Genomic DNA, 24,338 nt, shown 5'->3' with positions numbered 1-24,338 from the left:
AAATTGAATAGCGACTGATGTTTATCAATCCACAAAATTGGGATACTAAATGAATAAACACAAACTTCATGTATTGTATTCCCCAAACTTTATTGCCTCAAAACATGACACAGCAGAATTCTGGTCTGGATGGCCGAAACGTACCTTTGAACCAGCGAACATTTTCAACAATTCATCTTCTGCTAAAGCAGCCAAGCTACAAAAGGTCTGTAGGACAGCTTCTTTGGAAAACAAGGAAGTTCTCAGAATAAAAGATAACCTAAATTCACTGCCAATCAGTCTTTATACATCTCTGTACATTGCAGATCAAACTATTTACATATTTTCACAAGGCAAAAAGTTGAATTACAAAACATTGCTGCACATTTTCCCAGTAAATGACCAGATATGAAGGTCCTTTTAGTGTGATCTTTTTTTCAATGGACAACAATGATCATGTTGCACATGGAATACCAAATGTAGAGCACATAATAAAATGTTGAAAGGAAGCATGACATAGCATGAGAAAGACAACAGCATGTAACACTACTGAGAAATGTCAAACTCCCAACATGCCAATTTCATCCATGTGCAGAATTGCCATTGAAAACAGGAAACTCCAAAGTATGCTTGCTAGTAAAGCAGCCTACTTAACAGGAACAAAGAATAAACAACAAAACCTAAAATCTAAAGGTACCAATGTACTCAATTTTTTAGATCAAATAAATACACAAACGCATTGTTCTGTTGTGATTATTTCCTGTGCAGCCCTTGTATCATTGAACTCCAATATAGCTTGTTTTCCAGTGAGCCCCGTTCACACAGAATAGTAACAATAAAACAATTCAGATAACTAATGGCACAGATTTACTCAATTACAAGCTACGCATTGTGGTCTACAGCGCTTGTCGATCTTTCCGAACACATTTCACTATTTGAAATACCTTGTGTTTATTGCTCAGGAGATCCTGAGTCATGTAGACCAACTCGTGTTAGCCCTTCTTAAGAACTGTACGTTGTATTCTGTTCCCAGCGAACACGGAATAAAACTGAAAATATCCCAAAGTGCAAATTAAATGTATTGGCCATTAACCTTAACCTAAGCATTTTTAGTTGGTGGAAAGGTATGGGAAAGAACTCAGAATATTGGTTTGATTCAGAGAAAAATAAATACAAAATAAACACTTTTTTGTTAGCATGTCTTAAACAATAAATAACCACTGATGTAAATATACATTTGTAATACCATTATAAAGCCCATCTTACAGAGATCAAATGAACAGACATATATGGCTAATGTGGACCGTCAGATTTTCCAAGAGGAAATGGAGTTAATCTCTTATGATCCTATTAGTCCATGATAAGACCATCCTCATGAAATAATCAAAGAAATGCATTAGTCTGATCAGGTACTTCTCCCCTCTTTACCTCCCAGAAGTGGCCCCGTCAGTTTCTAGTTAGCTAACCCATAATTGAATTGAAATCTAAATTCTTTAAATCCACAAATGGGGATGTGATTCGTTGCACACTGAAAGAGTAAGACTTAAGAGTGGACTAATATGTCAACAGGCACTCAATAATTATGGGCACTGGGTTTAAAAAAGGTCAGAGGTGAGATTTCCGTCCGCCATTACGGAATTCACCTCCGCTTCGACGGAGGGTAGTCGTTTTCTTAGAAGAAGAAAAAAGAAAAAAGCAGCAATACTTCAGATTTGTTTGGACTTTCCCTTCCCCTCGCTGACCATCACATTCACATCACGTCTCTGCAACTCGACTTTCTAGCTGATTCCTAGTGATGGCTATAACATTCAATAATAATAATGACAAGCTCAAGTCTCCGATATCTAAGGCACGGGTGTCTCTGTTGCGTGATGTCATTCAGTCTCTAAAACTGGGGAGGCGCCCAGCTACAGCCTGGGGGGTCGGGACAAGTCTCCTGAAACCAAGTCTCAACCTAAAACCAACGTGCTAACACTCTCACGTAGCTACGGGTGGGATCATGATATTGTATATATTAAAAAAGGGACGTCGTCTTCTGACTGGGGGCCGAAGGTTTGTGTGCGCGCCGTCGTAGGCGGGATTAGCTCTTCGCCGTCTACATAAAACAGTCGTCTCTCCCTTTCAGTGAGCTTGACTTTGCATGTTCAGGTTTCTCATCATGCGAGTTTAAGAGTTGACTCTGAGTAGATAAACGTGTCACTGATTCACTGGTCGACATCCGGTCGCGAGACCACTTGGGTTCTTGTCTTATTGTTTAGATAAACCATGATTATTGATAAAAAAAAGTTAATCAATTCGAATGCTGTAAAAATCGGGTGTCTAAATGTACACAGTGGACCCTGTACTTGAAGGTATACTCAATCTCTTTTGAAGAGAACGGGTAGAGAAACATTAGTGATTACAGGGGAAAAAAAAAACATCCTATCTTGTGTCCAAGCGGAGCTCCAGAACAGTCGGGCCGGTGCATTTGGCGAAAGATTCTTTGAACCCTTGCAGATAGATGCAGATAGAAAAGCCATATAGAGTGAGTGCAGACTATTCTGAGATGGCGTGGGTATACACTTTTGTTCTCCAGGCATTTCCAGTTGGATGAAGTAAACATTGCCCGTGACCACCCCTCAAATCAAACAAAGTTCATTTCACATCAACGACAATATATTACTACTACTGATAATAAATGATAACAAGAGATCATGATAATAAGGCTAATAAATAAGCATCCTGTGTCCCATCATGGTTTCACACAGCACCATAGAAGAAGAGTGGGAAGCTGCTGTCACCACACCAGAACCCAGGCCCTCTTCAGTCAGGTGGAACATGCAAGAACATTGCAGATAAAAATGGAACCCAGCCGACATGATTCCCTTGTTCTACTTGACAGACACTAACGGGCCTTACACCTGACTTTCTCCCTGAACTTTTCGGGAGCACTAGACCTTCCAGCCCAGGCCCCCCCCCCCCCCCTGCCCCCCCCCTGCCCCCCCCCCCCCGATTCTAGAACCGTCCCCCAAAAAGGGATGCCTCCAGACTGATGCCCAGGACCAGGCACGGAATCCAGGGAAGGAAAGAGGACAGGGTGTTCAGGCGGCAGGATAGGATTTGTTGGGTGAACCTTCCATGGGGGGGGGGGGGGGGGGGGGGAAATCGACAGAACTACGGAACTCGGCATGTCCGCTATAACTGGAACCTACTGTGACGGGTCCAAGCCGCCGTGAACCTTTCGACCTTACGCGGATAGCGGGAGGATGGGGCAGAAGCTGAGAATCGGGCGGGTACGACCCCCGGCGTCCCCCCGTGTAGAGTGGAGCGCCGCTTGGAAATCGAGCTGGACCGACGGGGACGGGGAGGGGGGGGGGGGCTCGTCCAGGGCGAGGCTCAGGCAGTGCGAGTGTGTGAGGTTTGGCGGGAAGTGTTCCGAGGGGAGGTGGAGGGGGTGGAGCGTCCACGGAGGGGATGCCTGTGGGAGGCACGGTCACTGCGTCCCCCGCGTGTCCAGCCGGAGCCAGTGCAGGCCCTGGCGGGTGTAGCGCACCAGCGACACCATGCTGGAGTTCAGGCTCAGGGGGCCCAGGGCTGAGTCCAGCTCCGACAGCACACCTGAGAGAGACCCAAACACGACGACGTGAGCCAAGGCAAAATGAACCAACAACATCATACAACAAACAAAAACGCCCCTAAAAAAAAAGAGGCGTGATACGGCTACGTTTCTTACCACCGCCCCTTGGCGCCAGCTCCTGCGCCTGCTCCCACATGTCGTGGGCGTTGAGGAAGAGGGCCGTGATGTTGACGTAGGAGCACGCCACCTGCTGGATCACCTGGGGGATGGCCACCGTGTTGCTGGCAGCCGCCCCGCCGCTGTGGTTGGACCCCGGGCCGGAGCTGCTGGCCGGGGAGGGCATGGGGGACATGGGGGACGGGGCACCCGTGCCTCTGTGGGGGGGGGGGGGGAGCGGGAGGAGGAAGGAATGGGTTAGATCGGATCTGACTGGGAGCTGGTGTCCTAGACTCGGGGCTGGGTTTTTCCAAACGACGCATCGAAGAAGCGCGTTTTTTTCCCCCCACACCGTGAAGCGCAGCTTGCGGAGGAGGGAGGGAGGAACTTACTTTGAGATGCAGGGGGAGGGGGCCTGAGCTGTCTTTGATGAGCTCTGGAGACAGAAAAGTACACGTGGGTCAAATTCATAAACACCTCCCCCCCCCCCCAAAGAATGACAACTACAGCTCGAGAACGGTGCGGCGATGCTGAAAAGCTACCTTGAAATGATCGGTGAGGGTCCTAGAATACTTGAGAGCGAGTTCTCGTTTGTAGCGAAACATAGCCATTTGCAAGAGGGACTGGCCTTTCATACTGAGGGGAACAAGAGGATTAGCGGATTAGAATGGAACGCAAACAAAGACAGCAATTCGAGAAATCCCTTTCGGGCTGCTGCGATACGATGTAAAAAGATGTCGTTTAAAAAGAGTCACAACTATTTGGCTACATATAAATAGAAAACGTCCTTAGATGTCGAGGCAGATGTGGGACGTGCTCACCATAAGACCGTGAAGTCCCTCTCTGTGGAAGGGGAGGAGGGGTCCATGGAGTTCTTCAATTTCATGATGAATCTAAGAGTGAGGCGGATGACATGTTTCAAAACCTCATGCTTCAATGCCGGCTCGCCCCCTCCTAGTAACAAGCAGAAGTAACCAAAGGTGGCAAGAGGGGAGGTTTTTTTTTTGGGGGGGGAGGGAGGCTTTCTTTCTGTCACCTGATCAGATCCAGTGTCTCGGCGAACATGGTGTATGCCGACTTTGGCGTCTGGGGGTCCGTTTCCATGGCGATGCCGCTCTCCACGAAGGACATGGCCGCGTCCAGGTAGTTGAAGGCTTTACCGACCTTGTCAGACTGGAGGGACATTCATTCGTGCCCGCACACACACACATATAAGTTAGGTCCAGTGACACTGACAAACACCACAGAGAAGACAAAGTTCCGGAGATGTGGCCCGAAACAAACACTGACCGTATCATCCGCTTTGTGCTTCAGCTTTTTGGCTTCCTTCATATGGTGCTCTACTGGGTACTGCCTGAGGGAGGGGGGGGGGGGGGGGGCAGTAACCAAGTTAGCAGAGAAGTATCCAAAGATGAAAGTATACGCCTGGTTCCACTACTACAGATACTGTGGGAGGGGGATTCTCACCTCTCCTCAAACTTGAGCAGAGGCCTGCCGTTCAGCGAGGTGGTCGCTGCCGGCACGACAAAGCTGGTCTTGGGGGCCTTCTGCGAGAGACGACACATTGGGTTAGCAGCTTAGACCTGTGTGGTTCCCTATGGAACAAGGGTAGTCCTTCCCCCCCCCCCCTTGCCCCCCTGTGATCCCAGTAAATCTAGGTGCCCTCACCGCCGCTGCCATCAAGTTCACAAACGAGCAGCGTACCGGCAGAGCACGACATTCTCGACGGGACAAAATCGAACAATGTTTCAAGTATTTCAAAAGTAACCGATGGCATTTGGGTAGCGTGCTACTCAAGCGTTTCGACCAAATCTTTAAAAAAGAGCACATCTTAAAAAATAAAAAAAAAACATACAGGGTCTGTCCAAAACAAAAGAAATCGCTGAACACACACACACGCAGTCGAGGAAGCGGCTGGTGGAGGGGCAGCGTATACCTTGCCAGTCTTGGAGTGCTCCGTGCGCTTCCCGGAGCTCTTCTTGTGCTTGGCGGGGGGGTTCTTAGCGTGGGCCGCTGTGCTGGGCCCGTCCTCGGCCGGCCGCTTCTGGCCCGGCGCCTTGCCCGGGTCCTGGGGGGTGGGGGGCTGCTGCGGGGAGGCCTTCTTCGCCTTCTTCTTCTCCCTCGCCGCTCCGGGAGCGCCGTGGGCCCTGAGGGAGGGGGGCAGACCGAAGGACATGTTACCTTTGGGAGGAGAGGGGGGGGGGGGGAGGGGCGCGGCGGTGGGGGGCGGGCGGACGACAATAGATCAGGAACACGGTCGATGCTGTGGAACTGGTTAAAAGGCTTAGAGGGTTGGGGCTGGGAGCGTCTCTTTTTATCCCCCCCTCTCGCTCACATGACCTCAACTCTGAATACTGTGTGTGTGTGGGGGGGGCTTTCCTTTATGTGAGAAACGATCTGTTCTCCAGGGCATAAGGGCAGAGAGCATGAAGATACCTTGACTTTGGAAATCACCAAAGTTTTATCCGATTAGGGATGGGAGGCGGTTTAGTCCCCGAGGGAGTAGTCTCTACACACAGAGTAGGGGTGTGACGATACGATCAGCTCACCAGATGATACACAATATTGAGCTCGTGAGAATGAAACGACAATATTTGGAAGAAAGCTTCTAATGATTTAATATACGACTGGAAAAATTGCCTTTTATTTGACAGATAGTGTCCAAATGCAAGCCGTCTTTGCTCACTTTACCGCCGACAAAGTGGTCGCGATACATTTATTTTTACCGCACAAGAATTTGCACGAACCAGCGCATTTATATTGGTCATTTTTTGTCTTGGGCTATGTTAAACTCTCTTCACTCTGAAGATTGATAATACAACCAGAACTAAAACGTAGTCACTCCCTTAATGAATGTGAGTGTCAGAACAAACATGCGTTGTGTGCGAGTCTGGCCAAATCACGAAATAGCTCTGTCATCAGAGCTTGTGCAGTTGGCTCTGGATGAGACAACAATTCTAACCAGCATGCGCCGCTTCAAGTCAGCCGCCTATGGGCGCGGCATGAAGCCGAAACACACCTCGTCGCACCCCGACACCAGGGACACTGGGGTCGGTGATTCGACAGCGTGTCATCGGGCTACTTACACTGATTTGACGGAAGTTTGACCTGCTGCGGTGGCGGCGGCTGCTGATGACGACGACGACGAGGGGGGAATCTTCACCTCCTTCTCCAGTTTGGGCTTCTTCTTCGGTTGGGTTTTGATCTCACCGCCAGCCTGAAGGACGACAACCTACCGTCAGATGAAGGGACAGGACTACTCTGGGAAAGGACTCTTCTTGCCCAATGCGTCACTAAACACAACAGGTAGGGGTGGTCGACTTACCGGCCTCTTTCTGCTGACTTTGGTGGTTATGGGTGCGGCCTTGTTGACTTCCCTCCTCTCTGGCGGGGGTCTCTTCTGCCTGGGTTTGTCCTGGCCCTCTTGGGAAGGCTTGGACGTCTGGGGGACCCTGGTGATGAGGCTCAACTCGATCTTCACCAGCAGGGCTTTGGAGGGGAACTGAGGGCGCCCAGAGGCCTTGGCGGAGGACCCCCGCTTGGACGAAGGCTGGGGGGCTGGCGAGGAGGGAGGGGGGGGCCCCGACGGCTTCTTCTGCCCATTCTGGGGAACGGTCTCGGTTCGTACTTTGCTGCTGGTTTTGGCTGTCTGGGCCAGGTTGGGGGCTGAGGCCGGGGCAGAGGCCGGGGAGGGCTGCTCCACAGGGGCGGGGCTGGGCCCGGGACGGGGGCTGGGGGAAGGCCCCCTGTCGGCCTCCCTCTTACAGTCGGGCGCCAGCATCACCTTGGGCCCCTGAGAGGCGGCCTCTGCCTTCCGCTTGTCCGAGGAGGAGCGCTTGGCCGACTTCTTGGCGTCCATCTTCCCCGCGCCGCTCTTGCCGTGCCCCATTTTCGTCTTCACCTTGGGCCTGTCTGTGAACGAGGGGTCTCTATCCCGGGGAGCCACCTCCACGCTCTCCACCCGCAGGCCCGCCTGAGGCCGCGGGTCGTCGGGGCGGGAGGACATGGCAGGTTTGGAGGGGTGCTTGTTGGCCACGGTCTTCCTCTGGCTGCTGGGGTTGTGGGAGGAAGAAGAAGAGGAGGCGACGGCGGCGGGGGGCTTATGGCGGCCATGTTGGTTGTTGTGGGTGCCCTCGCGCTTGGCCTGGGGCTTGGCCTGATTGTCGCTGAACTCGAGGCCGCGGTCGGCCGCCGCGACCCCTTCCTCCTCCGCCCCGTGGCCCGGGGGCTGTTTGGGGGCGGGGCTGTGGAGGGGGGCTTCCCCCTGGCTCTCTGTGCTGGGGTTCTGCTGGCTCACCCGGATCCAGTTGTTGAGCTGCCAGTTGGTCACCATGGGGCCCTCAGCCTGGACACACACACACACAGGGGAAACAAGAATCAGTTCAAACTGTGCGTGGGAACTGCGACTCGCGCGTGTCGCTCCGGCGGTGAGCGCGGGCGTGCGGGGCGCTGTGTGTGTGTGGGTTACCCCCCCCCTCCCTCTCCCTCCCGTTACCTTGACAGCAGGCGAGCTGCCGCCCAGGGGCGGCGGGGCCTCCTCGCCTTCGCTGCTCTCGCTGTCCGACTCGGACCCCGAGCTGCTCTCAGAGTCACTGGAGCTGGCCGACTCCACCCCGCTGGAATGTGCTGCTGCTCCCGTACTGTGGGGGGGAAAGGGGGGGGGGGGGAGTGAAGGAGATGGATGGTGGAGGGGAGGGAGAGATGTAGAGAGGGAGAGATAGCAGGAGGGAGGGAGATTATTATTATTATTAGGATGTGTATCGTTCATGATGCTCCTACTACACAGACACCTCGTGCATGTTCAACCTATATGTGAATGTAGTGGAACAAACAGGAGTTACTAAGGGGCCGATCAGATGGGACAGCTGTACACGGCACTGCCTAGTGTAACGGTGAATTGTGGATTGTGGCACCCCCCCCCCCCCGACATGACATATGACGCGACCCATGCAAGGACCAGGACTTCAGCTCACTACTTAAGGCTCTACTCATGCATGCACTGGGCTTCATGAGCAACGACGACCGAAAAAAAGTTGTTGATCCAACCAGTTCAACACCCGCCCCCACCTCCACACCGACACAAACATAGCCTTGATGAATTATTCAGCATTTTCCCCATTTGATTTAAATGATAGAAATCCTTCATAACCGTTCAGCCGCATGTAGGATTTATAGGTCAGATCATTTATTGTAGGCTAAGATGGGCTGCTAGGGAAACAGCGAGGACCAGAGACCAAAGAGTTCCAATGTTCAAGTCCCCGTGTGTGTAAAAAGCCTGCAACCTGAACTCAAGCTAGCTCCGACAGTCTCTGGTCTAGACTGAGCTGGTCAACAGTACCACCAGCAGAACAGGGCGGTCTCCCCGCCCCCCCCCCCCCCCCCCCGCCCCCCCCCCCCCCCCCCCTCTGTAGTAGTGTTCTATTTGAAGCAGCAGAGTGTTATTTCAGATTAGGACGCTGAAACTCCGGCGGATGCGCGTGTGCGCGCGCTGCGAGGCTCCCGCAGAGCTACGGTGAGCTCAGACACAGCCCATCTCTGTTCCAGATCCTAAACTGAACCGACGGCCACGGGGGGGGGGGGGGTGGGGGGGGTCTTTGACAAGAGCTCGGAGGTCAACTCCCCGCGGAATATTACATCACACACCTCCGGTTGACCGGGCCTTTAAATAGCCAGGGTCGTACCAGCCTAAGCGCTGCAACACACACAGTCACACTAACCGGTACTACTGTAGGCCGACACACAGGTTCATTTACTGGCTTTCTGAGTCTTGATACACAACCTCTGCTGAGAGCTCACAAACACAAAAGACTCACCATGATGAACTTTGTTGAGACGCCGTTGGAGGCGAGCCATAGGGTTCTGGGTAAAAAGAGAGAGAGAGACGGGGGTGGAGAAGCGAGTGAGCGAGAGAGAGAGACAGAAAGAGAGAACGAGCAAGTATCAACAACACATCAGTGAAACAGTGCAGAGAGGATAGGACACCTGGCAGTACAGCTGAGGGCCTATCTGCGAGAGGAAACGTGGGGCCAGCCCTGGGAGCAGGAGGAGGAGGGGGGGGGGGGGGGGGTGATAACAGCTTAGGAGAGGGCCCAGAGGCCGCAGCTGATTGGCTGGAACGGGGGAGCAAGGCAAAGCGGTTTATTATTTCTTGGCCGGGCTGGTTTATAGAGGAGTTGGACAACAAGACTGTGATCAATGTCTTCTTAACAGCGGGAGGGGAAGGGGAGGGGGGGGGGGGGGTGTGTGGAAGGGCTCAAGTGTTTTGGGGCGGAGCCCAGCAGAGATGAAAAGATGAGGGCGAAGAGTACGAGATATGGAGTGTGTTGGGAGGGGGGTGGGGGGGGGGATGTGTGTGTGTGTGTGTGTGTGGGGGAGGGGGTGCAGAGAGCAGGTGTGTGAGCCTGTTAAGGAAAGAGAAAGGGGAGAGCTCTTCGGTGGGGAAGGAAGTGACCGTTTTTAAGCGGCCTGCTTTGATGTTTAGACTAGTGGAGGGGGTGGTTTACTCTCTCTCTCTCTCTCTCCTGAAGCTAATGTGAAGTGACAGAGCAGACTTGTTTTTGTGGCTAGTTAAGAGAGAGGGACAGAGAGAGAGAGAGACACACCGAGAGAGAGAGAGAGAGACAGAGAGAGGCACCCTGCTGGTATTTACAGCCACAGAAACAGTGCAGCAGGAGGAGCAACAGCATCCACTACGAGGAGCTAATAAAGATTCTCCTCGGAGGTGAAGGGGCTAAAACTTTGAACTTCAGTATACAAACTACTTCTGGTCCCCCACCCCCCCTCCCCCCACACACACTTACTTTGTCCAGGATATGCTGGTGGAACATGCTGTGCTTCCTGAGTAGACAAAGCAGACAGACCCAGCTTTTAAAAACACACTTCATATGGAATCCACTACCATCAACCAACCGACCAATCCAGTGACTTCTACACCCCTCGTTTGGCCATGCCTCCTAATACTTATGCTGGTGGACCATGTTACTAGTATGCTCTAAACTCATGGACATGACATGAGGAGGTGATAGAACTAGACATTGGAGTGTGTTGGTGTGGGGTGGTGCATGCTGGGTAGGTGGGAGGACTCTCACCTTGGCAGGGAAGGAGAACTTGGAGGATTCAGCTGTGCTGGGTGTGTGGATGGCTGTCAGCAGGGGAGGCCATGAATGGGTCATTTCCTGCGCGAGAGAGAGAGAGAGACAGAGAGAGTGAGGGGCAAAAGAACGAAGGAAGGCAAGAGCAAAAGTAGTGTGTGGCAGAGAGAGAATATACAAGAGTGAGAGGGAGAAGAGAAGAGAGACACAAACAGAGACATGAGAAACATGTTAGAGGCTTGAATCCTACAAAACAGTGCCCAGTCGGTGGCCTTGTGCAGGAAATGTAGTTCTGAGTACCCTCTCTGGAGAGTGACTAAGGGGCTGGTGGGGGGGGGGGCAACGACAACTAACGTGATTTACAGCGCACGCTGCGTTCCACAACACCCCGCCCCGCGCCCCCCCCCCCCCCTCCTTCCTGAACGCACGCGAGCGCAGTAAACACGAGCGAGATTTGAATGTAGGAATGTGAAAAATCGCTGTTGATCCCTCTTCAGATCGGTGGTGCCGAGAATGGCCCCGGGGGTGGACCGCTTGGCGCTTAACCGTCGAGTTGTGGCGCAAACCGAGTCCTCAGTTGGAGGGGGGGGGGGGGGAAGGAGGGGGGGAGGCTTGGTACTAGATAGGCGACGGCTACTCACCTTCAGAATATCCTCCACACACTGTACTTCATTTGACAGGGTCTGGAAGGGAGGAGAGGAAGAAACAGGGTTAGACAGCGTGGCACCAAACCGGGAGGTGGTGGCCTAAGGCTGGTTTAGACTGATTACAACGCAGTCTACAAGGGAACAGGGGTTGGAATGTTGCTCAAACCACAGGAACCATGTGACCCTACTGTAACTGACTAACGGCGAACGAGACTGAACACACACACGCACACAAACACACGCACAGATGCATTTGCTCTGTCCTGGGCTCAGAGTGGCCTCTTAAAAAGTTGAGTGTGCAACGCGTGTGAGGGGGTAAGTTCGGTAGGAAAAGTGCGCGAGTGAATGAGATCAGAAGGCGTGAACGAGTGAGTGGGTGGAGGAGCCGAGAGCGTAAAGTGAGTAAGTGAACGGTGACGAGTATGCAAAGTTAGCGAGATAAGTTGGAGATTCTAATCCCAACGACCGATTCCTCATCTCTGCCTCTGAGGACACAGAACACGGACCCGTCTTCTGGAGGAAGAGAAAAACGGCCCTCTTTGCACCAGGGTGTCAAATCTTGAACAAACATTGCTCCACACACCAGACAACCTGATTAACTCTCCCTATCACAAATTCACCCCCTTTTCCCCAGCTGTGACCACACAACAAACACAGGGGTCGCATAACGGTGGCGCTAATTTAATTGAAGGGGCTTCAAAGTGTTTACTTTGGGTTTGCGTCTGACGCGTGACTCGCCCTCGGCACAACAGCCCCGAGAATGCTTACGAAGCGAGTCTAACTCAAAAAGTGAAGGGAGGGCGACGAACCACAGACACAAGACAACCAGTCATTTTGCTACACGCGCTCAGCCAATAGATGAAGATAAACGGTGCCTGGGAAACGCCATACCCGGTGTTTACCGACTGTCTGGGTAAGGGTTCTTGGGTGAGGAGGCTTCAGTGCAAAATACACTACCTTCCTTAATATGAGCTGCGTATAGTAATTGACCCTTTCTAAGGGTAGACATGTTTACATGGCAACGTCGTGGGGGGGCAGAGATTTGTTGACTGTGTGGTTGGTGTTAAAGTGTGCTTGGCATGCGTCTGTGTGCAGGCGTCTGTGTACAGTACGTGAGAGAAAGAAAGAGAGAGAGAGAGACAGAGAGAGAATGACAGAGAATGAAAGAGAATGAGAGAGAATGAAAGAGAGTGATTGAGGAGAAAGAGATTGGGTGTTGAGAGAGAAAGCGAGTGCAGAATAAGGTGTTTGTCTGCTGGGGGAACAATGCCTTGTGCTTTAAGTGCAAACAGAGGAGAGCCACTTAATACTTAACTGACAAGGCTATTAGTTGAAGAGAGGGTCCCCAAGAATAATTATTTATAAATCACACAGGAGACAAGAGGGCTGACAAGTAGCTCTGGCTACTGTTCTGAGAGGACAGCTTGGGGGTGTGGGGGAGGACTGAGGGGACTGGACCAAAACAAAACAAGTGAATCATCAGACTTTGGTTATGGTACCGAGTAAGCAGGTCACTGTATTTATAACAGACAAGGACACGGATACTATAAACAATATAGCCTAGTAAATAAAAGGGACTCAATGTCCGTGTTCATTAACTGTGTTTCCACTGCAGGAACTTTCCCTGGAACTCACTGCATTTCGACCACTGGAACCAAGTCCCTGTTCTGGGGGTAGTACTTTTCAAAATGCAGGAATTTTTGGGTGGGACTTGCAGCGCTGAACATTTCCGATATTAAAACTGACAAATTGGTATTGCATACGAGTTTCTAAAACCCCATTTTTTTTAATTCTGTGGCAGTAAACAAGTACAATATGTTAGAACAATAGATGGGCCAATGACAAAGTCCAGGCCTTATTAAACATAAAATGCTGTGCACGAAATCCAGCGGTAGTTGTAGAGCACGAAATCCAGCGGTAATTGCAATCAGCGACCCGCAATGACGAACAGTACTCTAAAATTTCTAGCACATTAAGCAAGCTGAAATCACACCACAAAGTATATTTATTTATATTTTATTTCATATTTATTTGTGTAGCCTATAGAGGCTTATACGGTAGAGGTATTGAAATTAATCGAATAATCGATGCATCGCGATGCGGACATGGACGATGCTGCATCGATGCAGTGGCCTACCATAATCTATTATAACGCGATGATGTCGCTCGTTCATTTTCCGGCCGCGGCATAAACATTCAAATTAAAAATAACATTCTCAGTAGCTTAACCCGTTTCATCTAGACCTATGATAAGAGTTGTCTCATCTGGGTCTCATTTACCTGATGTAATTTTTCGCGATTCGCATACGTGCCACATCAAAATGGCTGAGCGTGGTTGTGAGATAAGGTGAGATATGGAACTTCATTTCGGATTTTACCAACAGGCTGGGAAGCACCAACTGGATACATTGCATGCGATATGCAAAGCCTGTCACACCCAAATTAAATACGTTGGGAACACTACCAACTTTAGGAATCACGTTAGCCCTTTCCATCCTGAGTTGCTAACAACAACACCTGCCGCGGAAAACGCTAACTCTGGGCCAGCAACTCCAAGGATTGATGCAACTCTGTTTTCATTACTGCTAATAATGCTGCCTGTTGTGCTCAGACTTTGTTAAATAATAACGATTATTTATATCTTACTACAACGTACTTGTATTTTTGGATGAAAATATAACTGTTGGAGCCAAAACTATGATTATTATGATTTCAATGTTAAACCTTTTGCCTTTATGAAATCGTTATGAATTGTGCATGTTAGTCGGTCTTTAAGCGTGGCATGTCGTCACAGCGTTTTGTCAGTAATTACTATAGAAATAAGTAAAGTAAACTATTATATTGAACTATACAGTATCTTAATGCATTCTGTCAATTCAAATATCTTATATGGTTTTCATAGAAAAATGTATTTGACGCATCGTGATGCATTGAGTAATCTAATCAAAGAGAAGATAATCGTAATCTAATAGAGAGATCAGTGTCAATTCACACCTCTATTATACGGTGCCTACGTCAGCAGATGAATTTGCCTAATCTTCTATGCAAAGTTCCTGCATTGTAAAAGCAGCTAACAATTTGTTGAAGGGACCTTGGCCGCGTTTCCCAGATTTGTTAAAAAGCTCTAACGGTGCGTTCACACTGCAGCGACGCGATGCGAGCGACAACATGTTTTCCATTCATTCTCTATGGATCCAGGCGAATCGCTTGCGTGGTGCATTGCGGGTAGCAACGCGACCGAGTTGAGATTCTCAACTTTATGCAAATGAGGAGCAATTTTCGCTAGCGATGGCCAATCGGAGTGTTTTCTTGTTTCTCATAACGTAGCAACCATGGTGAACATTTCTAGCTTTCTAGGTTTCAAGGTGGAGGAAAATCTAATTGTTTGTGTGGCTGCTTACCCAGTCCTGTACGATACATAGCTGTATTCGTGCAGAGATGTTAATAAAAAAATTATGCATGGCGCAAGGATGCCGAAGTTGTTGGTGCTTGTACTTTCAAATTCAGTTTAGTCACATTACGTAACTTTGTTCTGTGGTAACTAGCTAGTTAGCACGGCTGGAACTCCCTATCGTATCGACAGATTAGTAGCAGACTTATTTATTTTTTACACGTCAACGTGTAGGCCTATGTCTATTACACAGTTTTGTAGTTTGTATACAAGTTGTATTTTGACCGATGTTGCGAGTACGTAAACCCAAGTCTGCACACTTGGCCATGAAAACTACAACAGTGACTTTAGAGAACTACATTGTACATTAATCTGTTTGGAACGCCCCCGAGCGTGGTGAACTGTGGGAAGGCGAGCGATGGCTAGCGATTTGCATTGCTGCAGTGAACACGCACTGCAAGAGCTTCTTAGGAGCATTCTAGAGCGCTCTTAGAACGTTCCTAAGAAGCTCTTAGCGTTAAGAGCTTCTTAACGAATCTGGGAAATGCAGCCCTTATTAGTTCCTTAAAAAGTTCTTCTGGCGAGTACAATTTCCGGGAACTTGCTGTGGAAACGTGTCTATTGTAATAAAGGAGAACTTTGGTTCCAGGAAAACCAAAGAGACCCTGATAGAGCTAAACTCACCGGAACCTCTTTTCCTGGCAACAGCATGCTTTCTAAATCTAGTGATTAACCTACTGTTACTCTTAACTCTCTCCCTCTCCCCCCCCCCGGCCCCAGCTCTGTCTCTCTGTCTCTGTGTGTGTAGATGATTCATCGCCACTGCCGAGGCTTCGACAACACGCCCTTTCCTAAGTGCCGTACTACGGCCTGGCTCACTCTATTGCCCAACAACATTCCAGACAGTGAACAAGTTGGTCACCGCCACTGTGGGAGATGTGCTTTAGAGGGCTGTACACTGTGTCTCAAAACAGGAACGTACCCTGGTTCGTAACAGGTTCCACACAAAACATAAACACAGCACAACCCCTTCAACAGCACGTGGCCTACCCTGAAAAGCATGCAAAGTTGACGTGGTTATCCTAAATGTGAGAGAGAGGGAAGAAGTACGCCAAGTTAAGATGTATTTACCTTGAGTTGACCTGCCTCAGGCTACGGCGGCCATATTGGATTGCTACTACAATCAACGTCTCCTTTTCCACCTCTTGAGTGTCTGTGTGTTTACAGGTTTCAGTCAAGTGCAAATACCACACAAACACACACCAGTTCCTTGGGAGGTAAAACGTCATACTGCTCTTGCTGCAACAGTCTCCTCCCTGACCTAAGGCCTCAGGCCCAGATCAGATTCTTTTTTTTGTGTGTTTTTCTTTTTTGTGGAACTACAGCTTGAGTCAGACAGATGAATGACAGCATCTACGAGTACGAAGCCTTTCTCACCTAAACTGGGACCCTCCGCCAATACAATCATGAATCTTCCTATCAGAAGGAACAATGTGCCGGTCACGTTTCGGGTCACATTTCACGCATGTTTAGCCAACAGTTGAGGGAGGGGGGGAGGGGGGCCCTGGACCAGTCACCTCTACCCTCGGCAACAGGTCCACTCACGGCTCCTGGGGGTCCCTTGCGTAGGGGCCAGTCACCTGAGAGATTACCCTCCTCCAGTCCACCATGTCACCGGGGGATTTAAACCTTGCACTGTCGCAGGAGAGCCCGAGGAGAGATTAGAGCGGCGAGAGGTGGATAAGGACAGACGTGCACAGGAGCCAAACCGAGCGCCGGGACAACACTGTTTAAAGATGTAGTCAGCATATCACAGATCTGCTACGGGCCACGCCAATACTACCGTCCTCCCCGCGTCACAACATTCCTCAAGGATTATGCAACAACATTCAGCGCTCTGCTGACTGACAAACAGGACTCTGGTGAGGGGGCCATCGAACAAAATGACAAAATCCTTGCCTAGCCGATATGTTGACATCGCAGCACAGGTTTTAACATCTTTACTCGCGGCTCCATCTTGAAAACTAACGAGAGAGAACGAGAGAGAGACATTCGTCATCCTTATAAGCCTGGGAAGCAAGCATGCGTAAAACAGGTTGTGGGGTGGAGGGGTGGGGGTGGGGGGGGGAGGTGAGTCACTGCACAGCTATCCTGTGCTGGATTAGCCCCAGTGTTGAAAACGCTTGCGTATTCAGCACTGCTGCTACAGGGAGTGGTGTGGGGGGGGGGGCATGCGTGAGTGTGTTGGGGGAGGTGGGCAACGTGTGCCAGCACCTCCCCCCCTCCCCCCATGAGAGGGACTGCTGCTGCTGCAGGTGTGTGTGTGTGTAGGAACGGGGGGGGGGGGGGATCAGTCAAATCCTTCATAACACAGCATGCCTTCTTTTTTTCATACATCTGGACAAGCAGACATGTAGAGGAGTCAAACTATGAGAAACTCCCTCAGACACTATCCCCAGCTGTGGACTAGAATAGCCATCTAGCATCATCAAGCTGTCACCGCAGGAAAACTACCCTGGGGCATATTAGCTTTAGATGACTTTCAGGTTTTAAGAAGGCATCCCAACAGGCAATATATTCGGATCTGCCATGGATAGAAGGGGGACTACTTGAGGTGCTTAGAGGGAAATTAATTTCCCCAGTGCCGGCCAATCCAAACTAAGAAGAAGCACAAGGAAAGGTTGTGCAATGATTTGGTTCGAAAACACCACCAGGCTAAGATAGGTGAACCTCAATAGGTCGATTCTATACATCCCAAATACATTCAAATTGTTGCCTAGCTATGATAAAAGAACGATAAAGTGGAGACGAAGACTAGAGCATGCAAATCTGGCAATTGCCATTCCATCATTTTGCATGTACACAAATATCAAGTTCACCAACTAGGCTACTATTCAGTAACAGTACAAAAAGTTGGCCAACCTTATTACTTACCAAAACAAGATGACGGACCGCAACAAGTTTTATATTAACCCGTGAGCAAGATATGCCTAACAGTTACCTTCAAGCGGAGTTCAAGGTATGATAGAGATGTTACATAAAGCTTCTTTTTGCTGAACAACTCTTAGTGATAGATCTAAAGTCCACCATCCCAGTCTGTTCAAACTCAATCTGCTTCACTTGTGTGTTCAGTGTGACTGTTGCAAACTCCTAGTTCTCGCACAGACTAGTAGCAACACAAGGCCTGAAATTGACACATTTCAAGTATTTTTCCCACTTTCAAAGACATTGGACAAATGCACAAGACAGAAAAAGAGCACACATTGAAACCAACATCAACAGATCGTTTCAGACCACAACTAGGCCCCTATGGCCCGGAAACTCTCGATTACCTCTATAGACTGCGATGGGATCTTCAGTTTGGACAGGCTGGGCTTGCTGGTCTTCAGCTCGGGTAAAGGTTCATAGGGCTGACCGTGAAAGCCTTCGGGAGAGGTCTTCAGGTCCGGCGACTCGTTCACCACCTGATCCTGCCCGTCCATGGGCCTGACGTAAGCGGTGGGCTTCGGAGGCATGACCAAGTTCGGTGGCTTGGAGGCCAGCGGCGGAGGAAAGGTCTGTGAAGGAAGCACGGTGCCCTTGTTGGCCTGGGGAGGAGGAGGAAGAGGAGCAGTGTCTCTCTGAGGGTCCAGGGGGGACAACTTCATGGCACTGCCGGGGGACTCCGGGTGCCCGGCGAACCCCTGATGCCTCTCGGGGGTGTCCTTGTCGTCGGTGTCCTGGGGCTCCGAGTCGCTGGGGTCACTGGAATGTAGGGGGGAGAGGGGCTCGGCCGGGGGGGAGAAGGCGGACAGCACCGGAGGAAGGCTGGTGCACTCCCTGAGGTCGACCCAGGCTTCCCCCTTCCTCGGGTGGGGGTTTGGGGGGCTGCCCTGGCTGTGGCCGAGGGAGGGTTGTGAATATCGGGGGGAGGGGCCGTAGGGTTCAGGGACAGGAAGCTTCTTCAGTGACTGAGGAGAGTGGCTGCTACTGGGGTTACCACTGCTGCTGCTGCTACCGCTGAGGCCCGACCCATACTGGGAAGTGTTCTGGCCCTGGAATGGAGGCTTAGCTTTGTCCGTGTGAGCAGGTCGGACGTGTGAGGACCGTCCGAACATGACATGAGAGGAGGAGGAGGAGGAGGAAGGGTCCTTGGTGAAGCTGTCCAAACACGGGTGGGGGTTATTCACGTCCTCGTAACTACCCAGCATTCTTTGGATGCGACTGGACAGCTCATCGCCTTTGTTTGTCTAAAAAAAATAAGAAGAAAAAGTTACTGAAATTCTGTATTGTTGTAAAGACTGAAAACAGTGTCAAATATTTTTTATCACGAAGTAGGTGGCCTCACGAAACTGGGAAGCCATAAGCCATCGAAACAGTCGACCTATGGACAAACCCAAAAGTAACTCAAACCTTTAAGGATTCTTAAGATATTCCAACGGCTTATTTATCAAAACCAAATGATATCATTGGCAATTCCACACACAATAAAATAAGCAGGGCTATGTTCCCAAGATGATATCAGACCTACCTCAAAAAGATCAACTAATCAAGTGTAGGTCTATCAGTGCCCTTTGTGTCTCTGTGCATGTACACCAAAGACATCAATGACGACCAGCTGTTTGTGACAACCAGTCGACGTGACCTTTGAAGGAACGGACAGGAAGAACCCAATGTTCTCTCTCACAGTAACCCCCTTCGGTTTTGGAGCTAATCACTGTGCATGTCCACGGAATCTTCCGAAAAGGCTTTTTTTCGGAAAGGGGGGGGGGGGGGGGGGGGGGGAGTTCTTAATTTAGATCATCTCCTCAGGAAGCCAGACTCTGAGAACTCAAGGAGCATTAGACCCTTCTTGCGAAACAAGATTGAGGAGAAACCTTGGAGACTGGGGGCAGACAGACGAAAATACTACTTATGTCAACAACAACAACAAAAAAAGAACACAAAAAAAAGAAAGAAATGCTTCCTGCTGGAGCGTCGTCTCCAGACCACTTCAACAAGCCTATCAGACCCCCCACATCCAACCAGCCAATCCTTTGCCAGAGTGGCACCTTACAATGGCTGTCTCCGACAGGGCCTGCTGTGGTTGCCCCTCTGGTCAATACAGCCACACAGTGGCTTTGTGATTTCGAGGTGGTTACGCCACCAACGGTAGCAACGCCCGCCAGCCCCCCTCCCCCCCATCCCCATCTAATCCTGGCATAGCCCTGACAGCTCAGTTACCTGGAGCATTCACCTGGAGAGCTCTACACTGCACGCAGGCCCAGCTGACGGAGGCACAAAAGATCTGTAGGGACAAGCCAAGCTGAAACAACAGCGACTACAAGGGCGGCTTTTGAAGTGGCTTTGGGTGGAGCCAAATTCGTTACGGCAGTCGGCCTTGGAAACAAGGAGTAATTCGATCCGGCAGATCAAGGGGAAATGCCACCTCTCGTTTAGCGGCGCAAACAAATCAATCAACTCAAGCCAAGTATCAATGGATAGGGATTGAGAGGAGGACTACCCTATCCTACTGGAGGGGGCGAACGAGAGGAAATTCCGAATGCAGTGGAGAGAGTCAGTGAGAAACTGGCAGAATGACGCAAAAGCAGGGTGAACGTGAGGAAGACAAGGAGGAACTCCCCAGGCTAGTATAGCAAGCCAAAAAATGTATTAATTAATAAAAAAATACTTCCTGTATGGAAGTCTGGAAGTGTTAGTAAACATAGCCCGGCCCCTTGGCTGTACATGACCCACTGGGCTCAGCTTAGCTCAGCGGCAGACAAAAGAAATAAATAGTCTCACCACAAGTTATTTTAAGGCCAGCCTCTCTCCTGTTTTCCAGGGAAGCCTAATTAAGTGCGTGTTCTCCAAATATCAGTGCGACCATGCTGACAAGCGTTGGGCAAGGGGGGAGAGTGGAGGGTTGCCCGTTTGTAGGTTTACAGGGTACTTTTCAGCCTTCACTTGCACTGTGGTTATGCAACAAGAACTTGTAGCTTGGTCGAAACACACAGACAGGCGTAGACAGGTCACCACTCCCACTGCAACCCGTTGCCAGGACAACACAGGAGTTTCTCAGGTGTTTGTTTCTAATGACAGCTGGGACTAGGCAGACACACACTCATGAGGGGCAGAGAGCAATTGACAAAGTACCCCCCCCCCCCCCCCAAAAAAAAAAGAAAAATCATGATCATCAGGAGCCAGTGTGCTAAGCACGCATATCCTGTTTACAAAAACAACAACAGAAGCATAGGAAAAAACTAGGTAAAAACTCACTTTGTAGGGTTCCCCAAAGAGAGGAACATTCTCCTGGCTGAACTCCTTTTCCTGGAGCGATTCCTGGTTTCTCCTTTCCCACTCTCGGATCCGAAGGAGGTTCCTCTCTTCATTGTACAAGCTGCGGGGGGGGGGGGGGGGGGGAGAATGAGTGTACAGGAGATTCACCAGAACACAAATTCAACAAGAAAATAGATACAGAGTTCAGGCCCATAAGAAGTAGCCAACCGATATAAGGTAAGTTGGATCGATTACAAAACGTGATTGCATGGGGATGCTGGGAAAATAAGAAGTCCAAGACCAGCTTCGGATAAAAAATAAATAAAAAAATAAGACTGTACACTTAGATGCTAAATTAAGTCATTTGTCATTTGTCATTACCCTGCAGGCCAAGAAAGCGATAGCTACACCAAAGGGAGCACTGCCCATCTTTAGGGAGAACAGAGTGTGTCCTGTGTTGATCTTAGACAGACAAGCTCAATTATAGACATGACAGACAGGACTCCTTTGGGTTTGTCCCCAACACAACAATCACATCTGTTCCAAACACTCCCCACGGAATACGCCCCAGGTAAATGCAAAATGGGTAAATAAGCAATCGCTTATGGCTACGTTTAAGTCAGTTTTCCATAAAGGAACCCAGGCTTGCATGACTATTTTAGGCTTGCACTGACTATTGTCTGTTTTGGAGAGAGCGAGAAACTTTGTTCTAGCACTGTCGACAATAGCTTGCAATATCGGTGACTGATCCCATTTTGATGCTTTCATGACGGGTGTGACAACAAGTATGCACTGTGGTGGCCTAGTAGCCCCATACAATGTTGCACAACTGAACATTATTAGTTATTGGTCTCATGTGTGTCATATAGTTCCAATGACAGCACACAAGCAAAGGGTAGACAGGCCCAGAAACAAGCCCTATTCCAATAGACAATTACGTGAGCTGAACAATGGGCCCATTTCATGTCATCAATTGACCAAAGCTTTCCAGGCACTCCTAACAAGACGTATACCAAACTATCCAGGTCCTAGATTGAGAATGAGATCTTAAAATGTGTTCATCCTAATGTGCAGACCAATAATCTGCTGTTAGACATCCCACGTGTTGGTCCTACTTGCCATGTGATGATCTTTGTCAGTGCAAATGATTTGCAACTGTAGCCAAACTTTCACTGTGACCAGTGTAGGAGATTCCTTCCTCATCACACTCCTTGGATCTTGTTCTTGTAAAAAGCCAGGCCAACTAAACAGGTTGACTGCCAGACCCTGCTCTGTCACATGGTCAAATCTACAGAGGGAGAAAGGATGGGTGGATGGATGAGTGAACCTTCATTCACTTCAGTGAGTGAATGAAGGTTAATATAAAACGGCCCAGTGGCCAAATCAGAAGTTTAAGACCTGTCTTAAGGTAGGCCAACAAGCCTATATAGAGTTTAATTCCTGCCAAGAACGGAATCTGGAGAAGTGTCAACAGAAACACATATTTCTGAAGGAAGATAATTACATAACTGGGGGGTGGGGGGTACTTATGGGGTATCTATGCCAAAGATGTATTTTCGTCAACTGCAGAAAGCCTCAGCAGTTCAAAAAGGACGCAAGTTCTGCATATTTGAAAAATGGCCAATTACTGTCCCAAGAAAAGTGGGCCAGATCCCAGGCCGAAAAAAAAAATCGGGGAAATTGCAACAACTAGGTAATCCTTAATAAACCTTGTCAGTCCATACCTCACATCTTTATTCAAATTCCTGCAAACCACAAAGGTCAGTCGAGGGCAGGCTTTGGGCTTCTCTATGGAGAGGCAGGGCTAGGCTGGCCTGTGGCAAGCAAGTTGCGATGAACTGACCTCAACCAAAAGATAGGGTTGAGTGGGGGAGGGGCTAGACTCTAGAAGGCTGCAGTCCCATTCTCTCAACACATTCTGCACTCTTTTCTTCGTTCTCCCTAATGCATAGAAGCAGAGGATTTAAGTCAACATGGAGCCTTTAAAAGGAGGCTGTTGCTAACCAAATCCATAAAGAGCATAACTGGCAGACTTTGCATCCAATGAGGACAGAAGAGAATCCAGGAAGTCAATGCTGCAGTCAAGAAGTCCTTCTTACAGTCAAACTTCATTCCTATTCACACATCTGTTATAGTAACACAAAATGGTTGTAAACAGACTGATAAGAGCTCGTCTCCCTGCAATAGGCTAGTTCGAAGGCCTTTCAAATCCAGGCTTCACAAGAGCAGGGACTAGTGGCAGAATGCTCAGGGCCTGATGGCTTCTGTATCTTTGATTGCAGATTTGCTACAGCTAGGATATTTGAGTAATAGGCCTACAACCCCGGTGGATTCCATTCATTTTCATTCTTTAACACAATAACTTTTTTCTCAAATGAACGCATGGTGTTGAAGTATACTTAAGTACAGACTGCATGGACTTTTTGACTTTTGGATAAAAACACACGGTTAAAACAAATATACTTGCAAGATCATTTGAAAAAGCCAACTTTAAAAATGTAATGACCATGATAAGGAGTGGTTTCTTAAACAATTATCAACATTAAGATATACAAGAAAAGCAGGCCATCTGGCCATCAAATAGCCTTTTGTAAACAAAAAGTGCGCATCAAATCTATCAGAATATACCCGAAGAACAAATATAAACATGGTTCAGTAAATTGCGAAGACATCGTCAAAGTTTAGATCTGTAAGATCAGCTGGAGCCCCGACTTGCTAACACTGTTGTTACCACGGCCAGCTCACGAAATCACACCACGACACAGCAGCAGCTGTGGCTGTGGGAGTGAGCTCAAGCTAGTTCCAGCTGATTCCACCTTCTTCGACTTGCTTGCTGAAAGCAAAGCTATGGCTAACTAGCAGTCGTTGACACACTTTTCCCTTTAAAGCTCTGACAAACTGTGACGAACCAATCTGAAATGATTTACCAAACATAGCTTCATGTCACTTATCAAGTTGCAAGTCAGAATGTAACTTTTCGCGAGGCTATTTAACATTAGCTACATGCTGTCAATTGATTGGTTAGCCTGCGTTGGCTCAAGCTAAGCTGCTATTTCGCTGTCTGCTTACCTTGACTGAGATGCCATAGTGCGCCTCATAAAGCAAATTTCAAGTTGCTTGCCATGTGGTTATGACAATCCGAAACAGGATAGTTGCCCCTATTGATCACATTGTTTACCGGTGAAATGCCATCGAGTTTTTAAAATGAAATAGCTGTCAATACATTGTTCTTTCATAGTTCACTGCTAGTATTAGTGCGTTCAGGGTCTTGTCTCGCAGCC

General features: G+C 49.3%; 1 protein-coding gene across 1 annotated transcript; it reads right to left on the bottom strand.

Annotated features, from left to right (window-relative positions):
• Window positions 1-73: 73 nt before the first annotated feature.
• Window positions 74-24,338, bottom strand: aff1 (AF4/FMR2 family, member 1). Its single transcript, XM_047014786.1, has 19 exons — window positions 24,127-24,338; window positions 21,058-21,178; window positions 18,153-19,049; window positions 11,424-11,465; window positions 10,780-10,866; window positions 10,492-10,528; window positions 9,505-9,550; window positions 8,187-8,331; window positions 7,017-8,036; window positions 6,778-6,908; window positions 5,628-5,838; window positions 5,159-5,238; window positions 4,982-5,045; window positions 4,728-4,864; window positions 4,513-4,584; window positions 4,234-4,327; window positions 4,084-4,127; window positions 3,692-3,909; window positions 74-3,576 (listed from the first exon to the last, which is right to left on the bottom strand). The coding sequence occupies exons 1-19, from the start codon at window positions 24,153-24,155 to the stop codon at window positions 3,452-3,454; spliced, it is 3,600 nt and encodes a 1,199-aa protein (XP_046870742.1). The 5' UTR covers window positions 24,156-24,338; the 3' UTR covers window positions 74-3,451.

This window comes from Hypomesus transpacificus, unplaced genomic scaffold, assembly GCF_021917145.1.
Source record: "Hypomesus transpacificus isolate Combined female unplaced genomic scaffold, fHypTra1 scaffold_27, whole genome shotgun sequence".
NCBI lineage: Eukaryota > Metazoa > Chordata > Actinopteri > Osmeriformes > Osmeridae > Hypomesus > Hypomesus transpacificus.
The sequence above is the reverse complement of the archived record's forward strand: the minus strand, read 5'-3'. Positions and strand labels throughout refer to the sequence as shown.